The sequence below is a fragment of the Sardina pilchardus genome, chromosome 13 (assembly GCF_963854185.1).
Source record: "Sardina pilchardus chromosome 13, fSarPil1.1, whole genome shotgun sequence".
Lineage (NCBI taxonomy): Eukaryota > Metazoa > Chordata > Actinopteri > Clupeiformes > Clupeidae > Sardina > Sardina pilchardus.
The window spans coordinates 22,954,302-22,969,301 of NC_085006.1; the positions used below are offsets into that span (position 1 = coordinate 22,954,302).

Consider the following 15,000-nt stretch of genomic DNA (forward strand, 5'->3'; position numbering starts at 1 on the left):
CCTGTCCCTGATGTGATTAAGTGGTTGTAATGGCTGATGATGAGCTGTCAACACATCCCACTCTCATCGCTATTAATACACCAGCAACACACCAGGGCCTGCAGCCAGCGTCTCCCTCTCTCTCTCTCTCTCTCTCTCTCTCTCTCTCGTTCACACACACACACACACACACACACACACACACACACACACACACACACACACACACACACACACACACACACACACACACACACACACACACACAAAGGTATAAACACACACACGCACACACACAGACACAAACATACACAAACACAGGTATAAACACACACATACCCAAACCCACACATAAATATACGCACAATAGACACAAGCTTATAAGCATACATGCCAATACAGACACACACTTGCAGATACACCGCTAGCACATCAACTCACAAAGAAATGGACTATACACACTGGTATAAAATACTCACAAATACTCACCTAATTCAAATGCTGGGCGAAGAGCACGCTCTAAAGTCTAACTACAGTATAGCTAAGTTATCAGCTACATGGAATCAAATGTAATGCCATGAGAAAGGTCCAGAGCACATCACTGGTCCGTCAGCTAAAAGCTCTCACATGCCATCAGATGACTGCATGGGCACTTTGCTCCTAAACTGACTTTTGCTCTTTGCAGAGCATTTACTAAATCTGTGCCCATACACTCCACAGGCATACTGTATGTATGCATAGACTGTGAAATATTCAAAACACACACACACACACACACACACACACACACACACACACAGACACACACACAGACACACACACACACACACACACACACACACACACACACACACACACACACACACACACACACACACACACACACACACACACACACGTACCCCCTCTCAGGACTGTCCGGCTTGAGCACCTCCACCTATGGCTATTCATCAAAAGCCGTTGTCAGAGTCCGCCTGGAGACAGACCAATCTCCCCCTGCCATCTGTACAGCTTCTCTTCACATTTGCCTAATTGTTATCTCGGCCAATGAAAGTCACTTCCTTGCGGTTGCTGATTGGCTGTGATGCACTGTTGTCATTGGCATGGGACTTCTAAGCTTCTGACTTGAGGGGAAGTTGATAAAGAACTGTTCTTGCCAGCAGCGCGTGGCTTTGAAGTGGCAGCTTAGGTAAAAGTAAAATGACTGGAACCAGGTGGAACAAGAGATGCTGATGTAAGAAGGGACAGGACAGCGTGGTCTTTGGAGAAGGATCACTTTGTTTGGGGGAAAGCCGGCGCGACCTCAATATAGCAACCGTGCTACATATTCAAAACTGGTAGTAAAATTTTCGATTTCAGATTTTCTAACAGATATTTCTTAAGAAATGTCCTTAAACTCGTTCTTTTGCATTGAACATGTGGCTGTACCATCGACCACATTTTTAATGGCAGTATCAGATACAGTAGGTTTAATTCTACTCCCGTACTACTACTGTACAGAGTGGGACACCTATTGATATTACAGTAAAGGGACTGTTCTCTTACCCATAACCTGATACTGATGTACAGTATCTAGGGTATGAGGACTGTTTTCTAACATATTACACAAACTAATACTACAAGTTAACTAATGCATACTCCACTCTGATATTTCGACAGCATGGACACTGTTTTCTGATGCATACTCCACTCTGATATTACAACAGCATGGACACTATTTTCTGATGCTATTTCTGCAGTATAAAGTTTTCTAACCCATTCCCCACTCTGCTATTCCTCCAGTATGGAGCCATGGAGGAGCCGGTGTCCAGGGGCCGGCCGGTGGAGCCGAAGTCTCCTGAGGGCATCACAGCCAAGCTGCTGCTGCTGGACCAGCAGGTGGCGCTAGAGAACGACGTCATCGAGACCAAGAAGAAGAGAAGCTTCCCGGGGTCCAACACCCCAATGGACCGCATCTCCATCAGCACAATGGACAACAGCAACAAAAACAACAACAAGCAGAGGTACAGAGAGAGAGAGTGAGACAGACGGACAGAGAGAGGGAGAGAGAGAGTGGAAAGACAACACGTGTTATGTTTTGGAAAGATAGTAAAATGTAGAACAAATGATAAATTGGATTTTTTATTGGATTGTCACATTGCCTGATATTAATAGACTGTGCTTACTCTGGGGGATGCATAGCACAAATAAAGAAGAAAATGAGAACTTGTAAATTTGGAACACAACAAGCCAGCTTGACCTTGACAAGCAGAGAGAGAGAGAGAGAGAGAGACGATGTTGGAGGAAACCCAACAGACCACATGGGACACATGTGTACATGGGACACGGTCCTTCATACCACCCCAGATTCATGACCGGAGACAAACACCAAGTCTCGCGCCTCCCAGCGAGCTGACGACTTCCTCGCTTTCCTCCTCTGGGAGCCCCGGCGATGGCCTCGGCCACTCCCTGCCTAATAGCCCGCAGTCTGTAGAGTGTGTGTGTGTGTGTGTGTGTGAGAGAGAGAGTGTGTGTGTGTGTGTGTGTGTGTGTGTGTGTGTGTGTGTGTGTGTGTGAGAGAGAGAGTGTGTGTGTGTGTGTGTGTGTGTGTGTGTGTGTGTGAGAGAGAGAGAGTGTGTGTGTGTGAGAGAGTGAGACAGAGCGTGTGTGTGTGTGTGTGTGTGTGTGTGTGTGTGAGAGAGAGAGAGAGAGTCTGCTGGAGTTTAAAACAAGTCCGTGTGTGCATCTGAGCCCACCCCTCATTAGGTGACCTCACCAGGTCAGCCAGGCAACAATGGCCTCCAGTGTGTGGGGGAGATGCAGAAATAGCTCCACGCTAATAGTGTAATTGTGCAGATAATTGAGTTGGCTCGGACGGCCGTGATGTAACGGTGGGAGAGCGTTGAGGTCCGGCCCGCGTGGTTTAACACATCCATCTCGCTGCTCTCACAGCCCCGCCGCAAAACAGGCAGCCTACAGCAACAATTGGTCGCCGCTCCGGTCCAAGGTAAGATTTGATTGGCCGGAAGCCATCCACAGGTAGCTTTGATTGGCCGCGGTTCAAGACCGAGACGGTTTGGAGTGTTTATTGGCGGGCGCTCAGATTAAACACACACAGCGCGAGGGTGTCTCTGAACTTGGCTGAGGGCGAATGAAGTTTGTAGCCCTATAGGGCTGGACCCCAGCTCCTTGTGTTACCACTGCTGGGTCCCCGTGGAGCGAGCAGGGCAGCGTCGCGGCAGACGATCCGTCTGGATCCCGCTAGCTCCCGCGGCGCTAGCAGCAGGTGGCGGAGAAGAGCAGCGTTAGCGCCAGCCGGCTTCCCCGCTAGCATGTTATGTCGCTAATCTGTAGGCAGGTGTTATTGTAGCAGGGAGTGTATTTGGTTTAAGGGTCTGGAACCAGACTGCGCTAACGAGCTGCTTCGCTAGCCAGCCACATGGTTTGGGGTGCTGTGGGTTTTGTGGGGAGTGTTGCTAGCATGCCTGAGGTTAGCGGCTTAGCAGGCAATGTAGAGTGGCTCACTTACTGTGGGTTTGGCTGCGGCTCTAAACTCAGCTGTCTTGTCCACAGGAAAGTCGTCGAGTTACCAAGGCGAAGGGTGAATGTTCCCATTGACCGGATCGGAGTGGGCCGCCTACCAAGTAACCGAGGATAAGAACGCCACTGCCTCCGTACCCCCCTCTCTTGTGAGACTGGTAAGTCTCCTTTCCTTCAACCTTTCCTTCTGTGGTCTAATCCCAGCAGGACCAAACAGGTCCAAAGCACCAAAACCTTATAACCTGACACTAGTTGTAGTCTATGGGGTAGTTTTCATTCAACCTAATGCTAGATTCATAGATGTTTTCAGTGGAGAAAACATATATTTTAGTGAGTGACGAGGTTTAATCCAACTACAGGAAACAATGGCCCGATGTGAAATCCATACAATGCAATCAGAGCATGTCTAATTTGTTTTTTTTCTGTTCACAGGGGCATCAGTCCAGCTGGCAGCAACATGGAACGCATAACAAACCCATCTCCTCAGTCTCTCTCTGCTCCGCCTCGCTTCACACCTGAGCTCTTAACACGGACACAAGACGCCATGTCCACAGCCAGACTCCCTCCTAATCCCTCATCACCAACACTTCTGCACTCTTTTTACACTGCCTATAATCCCAGATTAGAGTAGAAAGCAGAAAAATACACGGTCCCAGCACTTCACCCTGACACCACACCAAGCTCCCGTTCCCTATCCAAAAGCTCCCGTTCCCTATCCAAAAGCCGTCACCTGTATCCCTATCCAAAAGCTCCCGTTCCCTATCCAAAAGCCGTCACCTGTATTGATACTCAGTATTCGTATACTTTATAAAGCCTTATGACGCTCTATGACTACCACAAAGCTCTGTGTACTTCTCACTGCGTACAGCTATGCCCCCCTTTACAATAGCAGCATTATACTCCACAAGCACAGGAACCCCAGCACACTATGTAGGGCCTCACACACCTTGTGCCTTAGACCCGCTTGCAGAGGGGATGGGCATGGTCTCCGTGGTAACTACAGAACAGCACTATTTACCCCTGTCGCCTGAGCGCTGTTGTTTGTTAATCTCACTGTAGTAAACTCACCCTGTTCCGTTCTGCACCAAGACAGGAGGCCCACTGCCTCGACATTAAAACTGATCAATTACAGCTACAACCTGCCTACTGCGTATTTCTTTGTCAGTTGCGTGTGTGTGTTTGTTTATGCATGTAGCAAGTGCACACATCTGGAAGTGTGTTTATTTGGTTCCTGTTTGTATGTGTGTGTGTGTGTGTGTGTGTGTGTGTGTGTGGGTGTGTGTGTGACCATGTGTGTCTGCATGTGATTCTGTGTGAAAGACTTGACAGACATGAACATCTGTAGATCTCATTTAATGATGTTTGTTTAAAGAGAGTTTTCCTGCTATCAGTCTTCATTCCTGCGTGTCTGTGTGTGTGTGTGTGGGTGTGTGTCTATGTGTGTGTGAGTGCAAGTGAGTGTGTGTGTGTGTGTGTGTGTGTGTGTGTGTGTGTGTGTGTGTGTGTGTGCGTGTGTGTGGATCAAACAAACCAAATACATTTACTTTGTAAAAATAATTAAAGCATGAAAATCGGTAAGACGAGTCTGACCTGCGCTAGCTTGTCAGCCTCTCCCAGATCAGATGGGGTTACCTGACTCTGAGTAAAACACAGACTAGCTCCGGTCAGCAGGATTAAAATACCCCCTGGCCTCTCTGACCGCCGGTCAACAGGGTTGAGAAACCCCACAGCCCCTCCCTACTGACCGTTTTTGACCGAAGCTGCTGTGTCATTACCTAGGCAACACCGACACACGGGTCACGAGCCAGTCGACGGGCGTGCGTGCGCACGTCAGATCTCAGGCATCCGGCGTCCTGGCGAAGGTGAGCTCATCCTGGCCGGCGTCACCGGCACCGGCAGCCCGAAGCTGGACAGACGCCGCGGACGAGATTTATGGTCCCGCAGGCTGGACCGACGCCACCAGGAGGGTCAGAACCAGAAATGAGCACACTGTCACCACGGAGACACGGCCGGTCTGGGTGGGTTCTCATTTCAGACTCCGAGACACAAGCAGGGCAGGCCAAGCGGAGAAGGGACGGAGGGAGGGAGAGAGGGAGAGAGAGAGAGAGAGAGAGAGAGAGAGAGAGAGAGAGAGAGAGAGAGAGAGAGAGAGAAAAAGGCAAGGAGGAAAGAGAGGGGGAAAGAGAGAGAGAATGTGTGTGTGAGAGAGAGAAAGAGAAAAAGTGAAAGAAGGCAAAGAATGAGTAAGGGAGCAAGAGAAAGAAAGAGAGAGAGAATGAATGTGTGTGTGAGAGAGAGAGAAGGAGGGAAAGGACTGAGTGAGGGAGGGAGAAAGAGAGAAATTGGGTATACAGTAGAATGAGAATCCATCATGGACAGAGGACAGGGAGAAGGCAAAGAGAGTGATGGTCGGGGAGAGTGTTTCAAAGGAAGCATGAAAGAGAGAAGAGCTCTCCAATCAGTTATGGACGCCAGACTAGAGGGAAAGAGAGAGAGGAGGTGTGCTGTGATTTATGGCCTCTGATTTACGCTCTCTCGTGGTGAGCACAAACACATTATTATTATTACACATTACACAATATTATTACATTATTACACATTGTTATTAGGCCTGGAGGGTCATGGAAGACCACTAAGGTGGGTGATCATACACTTATTTCCTTGGTGAACCAAAACCATCAAAATCAGTCTATCAAAATCAACCTCAATCACCTCTTCAGGGGGTAGGCGTATCAATATCAAAATGTACAATCAGGATGCAAACCACTAGTATCCCTCAAGAACAGGGAGGCCAGATTAGACTTTTGGCAGAAAACACCTTAAAATGCCTGCCAGCTGCACTTACAGTAAAGAGGCCCTGTCGGCTGCAGCCCAGTTCCAAAGCTCTTACGCCCTCTAGTGGGCAGTATGTGACCGTACTGCTCCTACCTGAAAGCAAAGCCTTTGAGGGAAAAAAAGTGCAACACACCGTTGGTATAAAATACTAATATATATTTTAATCACAAAATATAATGTCCAAACAAAGGGTGTGTGAATTGTACATTATTTGTCATACAAAAAAGAGTAGAACAGTGACTTTTATTATTAAAATAGTATAAGATTAGATGTGCACTTTGGATATCTATAAAGTGCAATGTCGCATTTGTCCATATTCTTAACAAGGCTAACACATATGACGATAGCCCAATACTAATGTTTTTTTCCGAGTCTACACTGTACACATTTCCTTATTTTACCCTGATCAGCACCCTTATGCAAATGATATGAAACAGAATATGAAGGACACAGTGTCCACTTCTCCAAACTGCAAAGCTTATTAAAGAAACCAATGCCCAATAAGAAACAATATGTTTTTAGTCTAAGAGAGTTTCAAAAACCCACAAACAAGACATGTAACGCACTTCAGCAGAGCAAAGAGAGATCTGCCCTGATCGTTCTAATTCTGACTCGGCTGCAAACTTGCTTCAGTTAAACTGCACATGGGTGTAATATCTTAGTTGTGTCCATGTCACTAATGCCCATGTCACTGATGCCCATGTGACTGATGCTGTGTGACTGATCTGTCTGTTTGACTGTGCCCGTGTGACTGTGCCAGTGTAACTATGTCCATGTGGCTGATGTCCGTGTCACTGTACCAGTATGACTGTGCCCATTCACCCTGTGCCTATTGGATGCCCGCGTGTGCCCGGGATGGAGCCGCGCGTGCCGTAGGGTCACTCACCACCAGCGGTCGGTGTCCATGTGCGAGTGCAGCCAGTGGGCGTACTTGGCCACGCGCGTGTAGACGCCGTACACCCTCCTGGAGCCGCACTCCTCGGGCCCGGCCCACGACACCAGGCCCTGCACCGCCCAGCGGCCCGTGCGCGGGTCCCGCGTGACGAAGGCGCCGCCGCTGTCGCCCTGGCAGGTGTCGCGGCCGCCCTCGTAGAAGCCGGCGCAGAACATGCCGCCGGTGATGTTGTAGCTGCGCGAGCGCGAGGCGTAGCTGGCCTCGCACTCCGCGCGCTCCACCACCGGCAGCTTCACGTAGCGCAGCACGTCCGACACCCCACCCTCGCCCTCGCCCTCGCCCTCGCCATCCACCTCCTCCGCCACGGCGCCCCCTGGCGATGCGGAGTCCGCCGACCCGTTGGTGGCCATCACGCCCCAGCCGGCGACCAGGCCCAGGGTGTTGGGCGGCGGGGCGGGCGGCTGGCCCTCGGCCCAGGGCACGGGCAGGCAGACGGGCCGCACCAGCGGGGTGTAGCGGGCGGGCTGGGCGAGGCGGAGGAGGGCGATGTCGTGGTCGTAGTTGCGCGGGTCGAAGCGCGGGTGCAGCAGCAGGCGCTGGACGGCGTGCCCGGCGGAGGCCAGCAGGGGGCGGCGGAGGTCGGCCAGGCCCAGGTGCACGCGCACGCTGCCGGGCGAGACGGGCACCACGGAGGGGTCGCGGCGCGGGGAGCGCAGCACGTGCGCCGCCGTCAGCACCCAGGAGGACGAGAGCAGCGCGCCGCTGCCGAACCAGCGGCCCTCGGGCACCCGCGACGAGTCCTCCACCGACAGCCGCGCCTGCCACGGGAACTGGCCCGCCGACGCCACGCGGCCGCCCACGATACGCCGCACGAGAGACGGGAGGGGCTTAGAGGGCTCGCCGCAGGCTACACACACACACATATTTACACACACAAACACACACACACACACACACACACACACAGACACACACACACACACATTTAAAAACAGACACACACACACACACGTATATAAACACACACACACACACACATACACACACACACATATGAACAGACACACACATGTATAAACAGCACATATAATAGTGTAGATAATACTGTAGATGAAAATGCACACAGTTACAGTACACCCTTACAGAAATTAAATGTTTACGGCAGATTTGCAGCAGAATTTGCGGGAAACAAATGAGCTCACTGGAAATATTGCCAGACATTTGCCAATGCTGGCCGCTAAAGGCAAACTTCTTGCAAAGTTCTGGCAACAATGAGATGTTTGCCACTAGTGGCAAATGTGTTTGCCACTGATTTGCCACTACACTTAGCCAATAATGGCAACCTTCCAGTGAACTTCTGGTGACAAACCCAATTTGCATATGACATTGCTGCAAATGTGTGGCAACATTGCCAAAAGTTAATCGCAGCTGTTTGCCAGAAACATAATTTGCATGTGAAAATATGACCTTTCCGCAAATTTGCAGCAACTGTTCACCAGAAACCTGAAATTTCTGTAAGGGTAATAATAATATAATACCAACAAATGAGTCCAGACCTGTGTGTACAGTATAGAGAGACAAGCGTTTACCTGGGAGACAAGATGGGAGTTTGGTGCCCAGCTCAGCGTTAGTCCATTTTCCTCTCTCTCCACACACATATGTACCTTACACAGACAGCAACAACAGTGTTAGTCTACACACAAAAAGATATAATTCAAGCAAACAAACACAAAAAGAGACTTTACCGTACATACCGTTACATATAGGCCTACAATACATACAGTTACATACAGGCCTTCGATACAAACCATTACAGTACATACAGGCCTTCAATAAATACCGTTACATGCTGGCCTTGGGTATATAGCATTACGGTAAATACAGGGTTTGGTTAAATACCATTAGATAAAGACCTTATGCTGTTAGATACAGGCTATTGGAACATATCGTTACATACAGGCTTTTGATACATACAATTAAGATACAGGCCTTTGAAACATACAGTTACATACAGGCCTGGGGTACATACCGTTAGATAAAGGCCTTGTGATGTAGGTACTGTTGTCTGCTGGAGGAGCAGTGGGTGGAGTTAGGATGGAGTTGGGTGAGGTTGGGGTGGCATCAGGTGGAGTTGGCCTGGCATTGGGTGGAGTTGGCTTGGCATTGGGTGGAGTTGAGGTGGCAGCGGGTGAGGTTGAAGTGGCAGCGGGTGACGTTGAAGTGGCAGCGGGTGGAGTTGAGGTGGCAGCGGGTGAGGTTGGGATGGCATGAGGTGGAGCTGGGACGGCATCGTGAGGAGATGGGGTGGTGCTCTGTGGGTCTTCCAGGCATCGGTACTGGAAGCTGGCCCCAAAGAGAGTGCTGTTATCTGGGCCGTCAAACAACACCTCTCCCTTCACTATCGCCTCTGGTGGACCACAGTTGATCACTGGGGGAGAGAGAGGGAGATGGGGAGAGAGAGAGAGAGAGAGAGAGAGGAGAGAGAGAGAGAGAGAGAGAGAGAGAGAGAGAGAGAGAGAGAAAGAGAGAGAGGGAAAGAGAGAGAAAGATGAGGAGAGAGGGGGAGACAGACAGACATAGAGAGAAAGACAGGAAAGAAGGGGAGAGAGCAGGGGACAGCAGGCAAGGAGGTATAGACAAAAAAGAGAGAGATGAGAGGGAGAGATAGAAACAAGGGGCAAGGAAGGAAAAGTTGCAGAGCGTGAGAAAGAGAGAAGCAGAAAGAAGATGAGAAATGAAGACAAGGGGACGCAGTGATGGGGGGGGGGGGAGGGTGGGGGGGGGCAGTGATGTGACACATGTAAAGCGTGACTCATACAGGAAGTACACAAGCACAATCACCAGAGATGGGGTTAATTAAACACCTCTGGGGAAGCGCTCAGGGAACCGAGCAAGCTGGGATGCTGAATTCGTAGCCCTGTGATTGGATGATGAGGTTTAAGAAGAAATCACCCAGAAAACAGTCAAATGAGTAGTGTAATAAGTGTGTGTATTTTCTCTCTCTCTCTCTGTGTGTGTGTGTGTGTGTGTGTGTGTGTGTGGTGCATGCATGTGTTTTTCAGTACATATGAGGCTTAGTAGGCCTGATAGTGACACTTGAGTCTGTGTTGTCGATGAACACACAGGTTGGTCATTTATTGAACAAGGCAGAGTACAAAAAATGAGAAATCACAATCTTTCTCTCAGAGTAGACAACAGCATGAGTCAGCAATTTGCATCCAGTCAAAATGTGACATCTGATAAAAGCTGAGGACTCTCAAAGGAATGTAACAGACAGCGCAAGTTTCTATTGGCTGATTCAGAGTCTCCCTCTCCTGATTGGCAGTGAGCAGGCTTTATGATGCAGGTGAAGCTGAGGCCAGGCGTGTGATTGGCCGGTTCGACATTGGCAGTGTTCTAATGCGGGATGCGATTGGTTAGAATGCGAGGCAGAGAGCGGCGACTCTTCATAGCTTCTTTTTCTGCAGTGGTAGCAGAGAGAATGGAGAGATGAGGAAAGGGTGGAGGGACAGAGAGAAAAAAAGAGAGGGAAGAGAGGGAGAGAAAGAGTGGCATAGAGGGAAAGAAAGAGAAAGAAGAGAAGAAAAGATAAAAGATTTGTGTGACATGCTGTGCACAGGCTAACAAAACAGGTGCTCTTAAGATGACAAGGAAAAAAACACATGCACATGCCCATCCATATACTGTAAATTCTCTTTAAATATTTACCACGTCCATTTTTCTTTCATTGTCTCTCACTTTTTCTTTCCCTCTGTAGATTTAATTGGTCATTTCCCACCCTCTCTCTTTGCTTTTCTTTCACTGTGCCCATAGTCATATGTCTAGGTATCTTCCTCTCCTCTCCTCTCCTCTCCTCTCCTCCTCTCTCCTCTGAGGAGTTAGTCTTACGTGTGCAGGGTGGGACTTCACTACTCCAGGTTCCATCCTTCAGGCAGTCTATCTGATGGTGCTCCATCACCTCTCCATCCTGCAAACACACACACACACACACACACACACACACACACACACACACACACACACACACACACACACACATGGATATCATATATAGACAAAGCTTCTCTTTTGATGCAAACATACACGAACACACACACAAACAAACATTAGTACCTTGAAAAGCACATAGCCAGTGTCACAAGTCACCAGCACGTGGTCTTTGAAACTATATTTTGGTTGCAATGGCTCCAAGTGACCAAATGAGGGCATCACAGGCACAGGACACTCACTTCCTGTAGGGAGCAAACACACACACACACACACACACACACACACACACACACACACACACACACACACACACACACACAAACACACAAACCTCAGTTTAGAACTTAATCCTTACTGAAGTTAATGAAAGGTAAGATTGTGAAAGGCAAAGGTCAGACAGCATGTTGGGACGTGGGTGAGCTTAAGAGGTGGTGGTGATTTCACTGGTGTTGGCAGTTAAAGTTAGGGCTAGAGTGGGTCAGAGCAGAGCTGGTGTTGGCAGTTAAAGTTAGGGCCAGAGTGGGTCAGAGCAGAGCTGGTGTTGGCAGTTACTGTAAAGTTAGGGCCAGAGTGGGTCAGAGTAGAGGTGGTGTTGACAGTTAAAGTTAGAGTGAGAGTGGGTCAGAGTAGAAGTGGTGTTGGCCGTTTAAGTTAGGGCTAGAGTGGGTCAGAGTAGAGGTGGTGTTGGCCGTTTAAGTTAGGGCTAGAGTGGGTCAGAGTAGAGGTGGTGTTGGCAGTTAGAGTTACAGTAGGGCTAGAGTGAGTAGAGGTGCCGAGTCAGGATTTAGAGGGTGCTCCAAGGGGGAAACTGTTTGGGAACCGCTGTGTTAGGGTGATGGTGAGGTCATCTGAGGCAGTAGGGATGCTGTTGTACGTGGTGTTAGGGGTCATGTTAGAGTTGTTTGAAAGGACGCGGAAACATTTCTCCACTGTCTTTGCGTCCGGAGTAGTGGCGTTGTTGTCCGTGGTGTTGGGGTTATGTTAGGGCGATGGTGAACTCACCTGTGGCGGAGTAAGTAACGGCGTTGTTGTTCATGGTGTGTGTGGGGGGGGGGGGGGGTCATGTTAGGGTGATAGTGAACTCACCTGTGGCGGAGTAGGTGAGCTTCCAGCCAAGGTTCTCTCCAGAGTTGTCGCTGTGGAACAGGATGCTCACACTGCTGCTGCCTGTCTGAATACGACCAGGTGAGCGGTCCCCACAAAAGGGACCCAAAGTCCTCTGACCCGCCTGGATCTGTACAAATAGTATTGTCATCACCATCCCCACTGGCTTATCATTATTATCATTATTATTGTTATCATTAATTGTGATCATCTTAAAGAGGAACTATGCAGGATTGGCGATTTCATCTCTGGTTTCAGTTTCGATTTTCGTTTTCGCTCGTTTTATGCTTGCATTTTCTCTGCAGAGCTTCCCCGACAGCTTTAGCGTGTATATTTATACATGTATAGGCTATATTTAAATATATAAATTGCAAGCGTGGTTCTTCGTCTCAGACTTCCAGATGTAAACAAGGAGCGATCGTCTCCTGCAGAAAGTTGCATAGGGTCTCTTTAAAAACACTGACCTTTAAAAACTACCATCCACACCATTCTAATCATCATAACAGGACCAAATATGCTTTCTATGTACTGTGTGCATAAAGGCACATTGAGTGTCCCACCATGTGTGTGTGTGTGTGTGCGTGTGTGTGTTTGTCTGTGTGTGTCTGTGAATGAGTGAGAAGGATAAAAGGAAAGAGGCTTGTAAATAAACCTCTTCTCTTTCTTGTGGGTTAATATTAAACCCTTAGACAAACAAGGTTAACCACTGAAAATCTGAGCCATGTGGCACACAACCATAAACTTACACTTTTAACCTCGTGTACACACACACACACACACACACACACGGTGGAACACCCAGCTTAGTGTGCACACATTAAAGCACACACCCACACCCACACCTACACACACACACACACACACACACACACACACACAGTGGAACACCCAGCTTAGTGTGCATACACTAAAGCACATACACACACATACAGAGAGAGAGAGAGAGAGAGAGAGAGAGAGGGGGGGGGGGGGGGAGAGGGAGAGAGAGAGAGGGTGGGTATCAAAATTAACTACAAAATACATAGACACACCATGTATAAAAATAAAATAATGCGTTCTTGTATTGTGAAACTACTGTACCTGTACAGAGTCCACAGATCAATATGCTGACTTGCCTGTTACATCTCATAGCCTAAATGCTGTATGAGAGATGCACTCAGAAAGGCCCAACTGAACTTGCTAAGCAGTAAAAAGAGTCTCCTACATTGCCCATGCATGCCCAGATTGAGCAATGTTGCTAGGACAACCACATAACCGGTTCCATGTGTTCTGATTGGATGATTAAAGTTATCAATACTAGAAAAGCACTCAGAGAGCGCAGACCTCTGCCTGTATTGTTTTTCCTAGGTTGTCATACATTTGAACCTAAACTATTCAGATCGCCATCACGTGGCCATACCATGCCATTACACCACTAAGTGAAAAACATAAACGGCTCCGGAATCCTGACGGTGATACGGATCACTCCCAAAATTGAATGGTTTCTAACCATTTCTGACCTTCCCTGAAAATTTCATCGAAATCCATCCATTACTTTTTGAGTTATTACAGACAGACAGACAGACAGACAGACAAACAAACAAATCCCGATAAAAACATAACATCCTTGGTGGAGGTAACTATGGTACATAACAAGTCTGGGCTCATTTAATTAATTAATTAATTAATTAATTAATTAAAGTATTTTGTTGTCTCGTGTTTCTTTAAACAATACATGGGCCAACTTGTTGCAGGGCAACCACATAACCTGTTCTACTGTATGTGCTCCAACTATGGCTTGCAACAAACTGAGGATTACAGTTCTGGTTGGTGTGTGTGTGAGCAATGTACAAGTTAGTCATCTTACACTGAAGAAAAATGTAAAAATCCGCACACCGGAGACCTCTTTTTTTATTTTTCAGTTATTTTTCAGGCCCTTACGACCTTCCTCAGATTTAATCATCTTCTCTCTCTCACACTTGTTTCCTGTCTACCTCTGCACTTTCCTATCACAATAAAGGCAAAAAGGGCAAAAATATACAGTATATACTTTAAAAAAAGATTTAGTCATCTTGCACTGGGCACCTTACTGAATCTCAAATGTTCTGATCACAACAACTCCAGGCAACTACAAGTCAGCACCAGTCAGAGGCTTCATTCACTGTTTTGCACTTTTATGCTGTCACTACAACTACAAAACTACACACCTATAAAGTATTTTTGGCACAAAATACGAAGCCATTTAATTCAACTAAATGACAAATACTTATTTCAAATACATGTGTCGGAAATACTTCCTATCCCTGGCTGTTGGCTGCAGCAACTCAAACTAGAATGTACTGTGAAAAGTTCTGTGTTTATGTTTTGTGCTTTATGTCCATTTTGATCCAATTTGACAGCTTTGCTATGTTGCCAACCCAAAATGTCTACCGGCCCACCCAAATGAAGTAGGCTAAAACTGGCCATGCATGCATGTATGCATTTGTCTGTGTGTATGTATACGTATATGTATACTGTATCTGTTGTGTATGTTTGAGTATGTTTTATTGTTTTCTTTTGTACTTTGCCTGCAAGGTAGGCAACCTCTGAACTGTGTGTTAGTGTGTGTGTGTGTGTGTGTGTGTGTGTGTGTGTGTGTGTGTGATTGTGTGTGATTGTGTGTGATCTGTACTGTACTATTGCTGCACAACAAATTGCCC

The 15,000-nt window shown here is 47.9% G+C and overlaps 2 protein-coding genes across 3 annotated transcripts in view; one reads left to right on the forward strand and one right to left on the reverse strand.

The window, feature by feature from the left end:
• The window catches only part of ostn (osteocrin), an 8,708-nt gene extending 4,097 nt beyond the window's left edge, over positions 1–4,611 (forward strand). Inside the window, exons 3-5 of the mRNA XM_062552918.1 lie at positions 1,762–1,982; positions 3,532–3,656; positions 3,931–4,611. Coding sequence (XP_062408902.1) covers positions 1,762–1,982; positions 3,532–3,616 — 306 coding nt within the window. The 3' untranslated portion in view covers positions 3,617–3,656; positions 3,931–4,611. The remainder of the gene's footprint in view (positions 1–1,761; positions 1,983–3,531; positions 3,657–3,930) is intronic.
• A 2,540-nt stretch (positions 4,612–7,151) lies between these two features.
• Positions 7,152–15,000, reverse strand: part of masp1 (MBL associated serine protease 1) — a 16,902-nt gene continuing 9,053 nt past the window's right edge. The window contains exons 7-12 of one of the 2 annotated variants that reach the window (XM_062552524.1): positions 12,305–12,452; positions 11,342–11,460; positions 11,117–11,195; positions 9,258–9,656; positions 8,818–8,892; positions 7,152–8,135 (exon numbers count right to left, since the gene is read on the reverse strand). In XM_062552524.1, the coding sequence (XP_062408508.1) occupies positions 7,216–8,135; positions 8,818–8,892; positions 9,258–9,656; positions 11,117–11,195; positions 11,342–11,460; positions 12,305–12,452 (1,740 nt within the window). In that variant the 3' untranslated portion in view covers positions 7,152–7,215. Of the gene's footprint in view, positions 8,136–8,817; positions 8,893–9,257; positions 9,657–10,335; positions 10,690–11,116; positions 11,196–11,341; positions 11,461–12,304; positions 12,453–15,000 lie in introns of those variants that run through there. The other variant, XM_062552525.1, reaches the window with a different exon arrangement.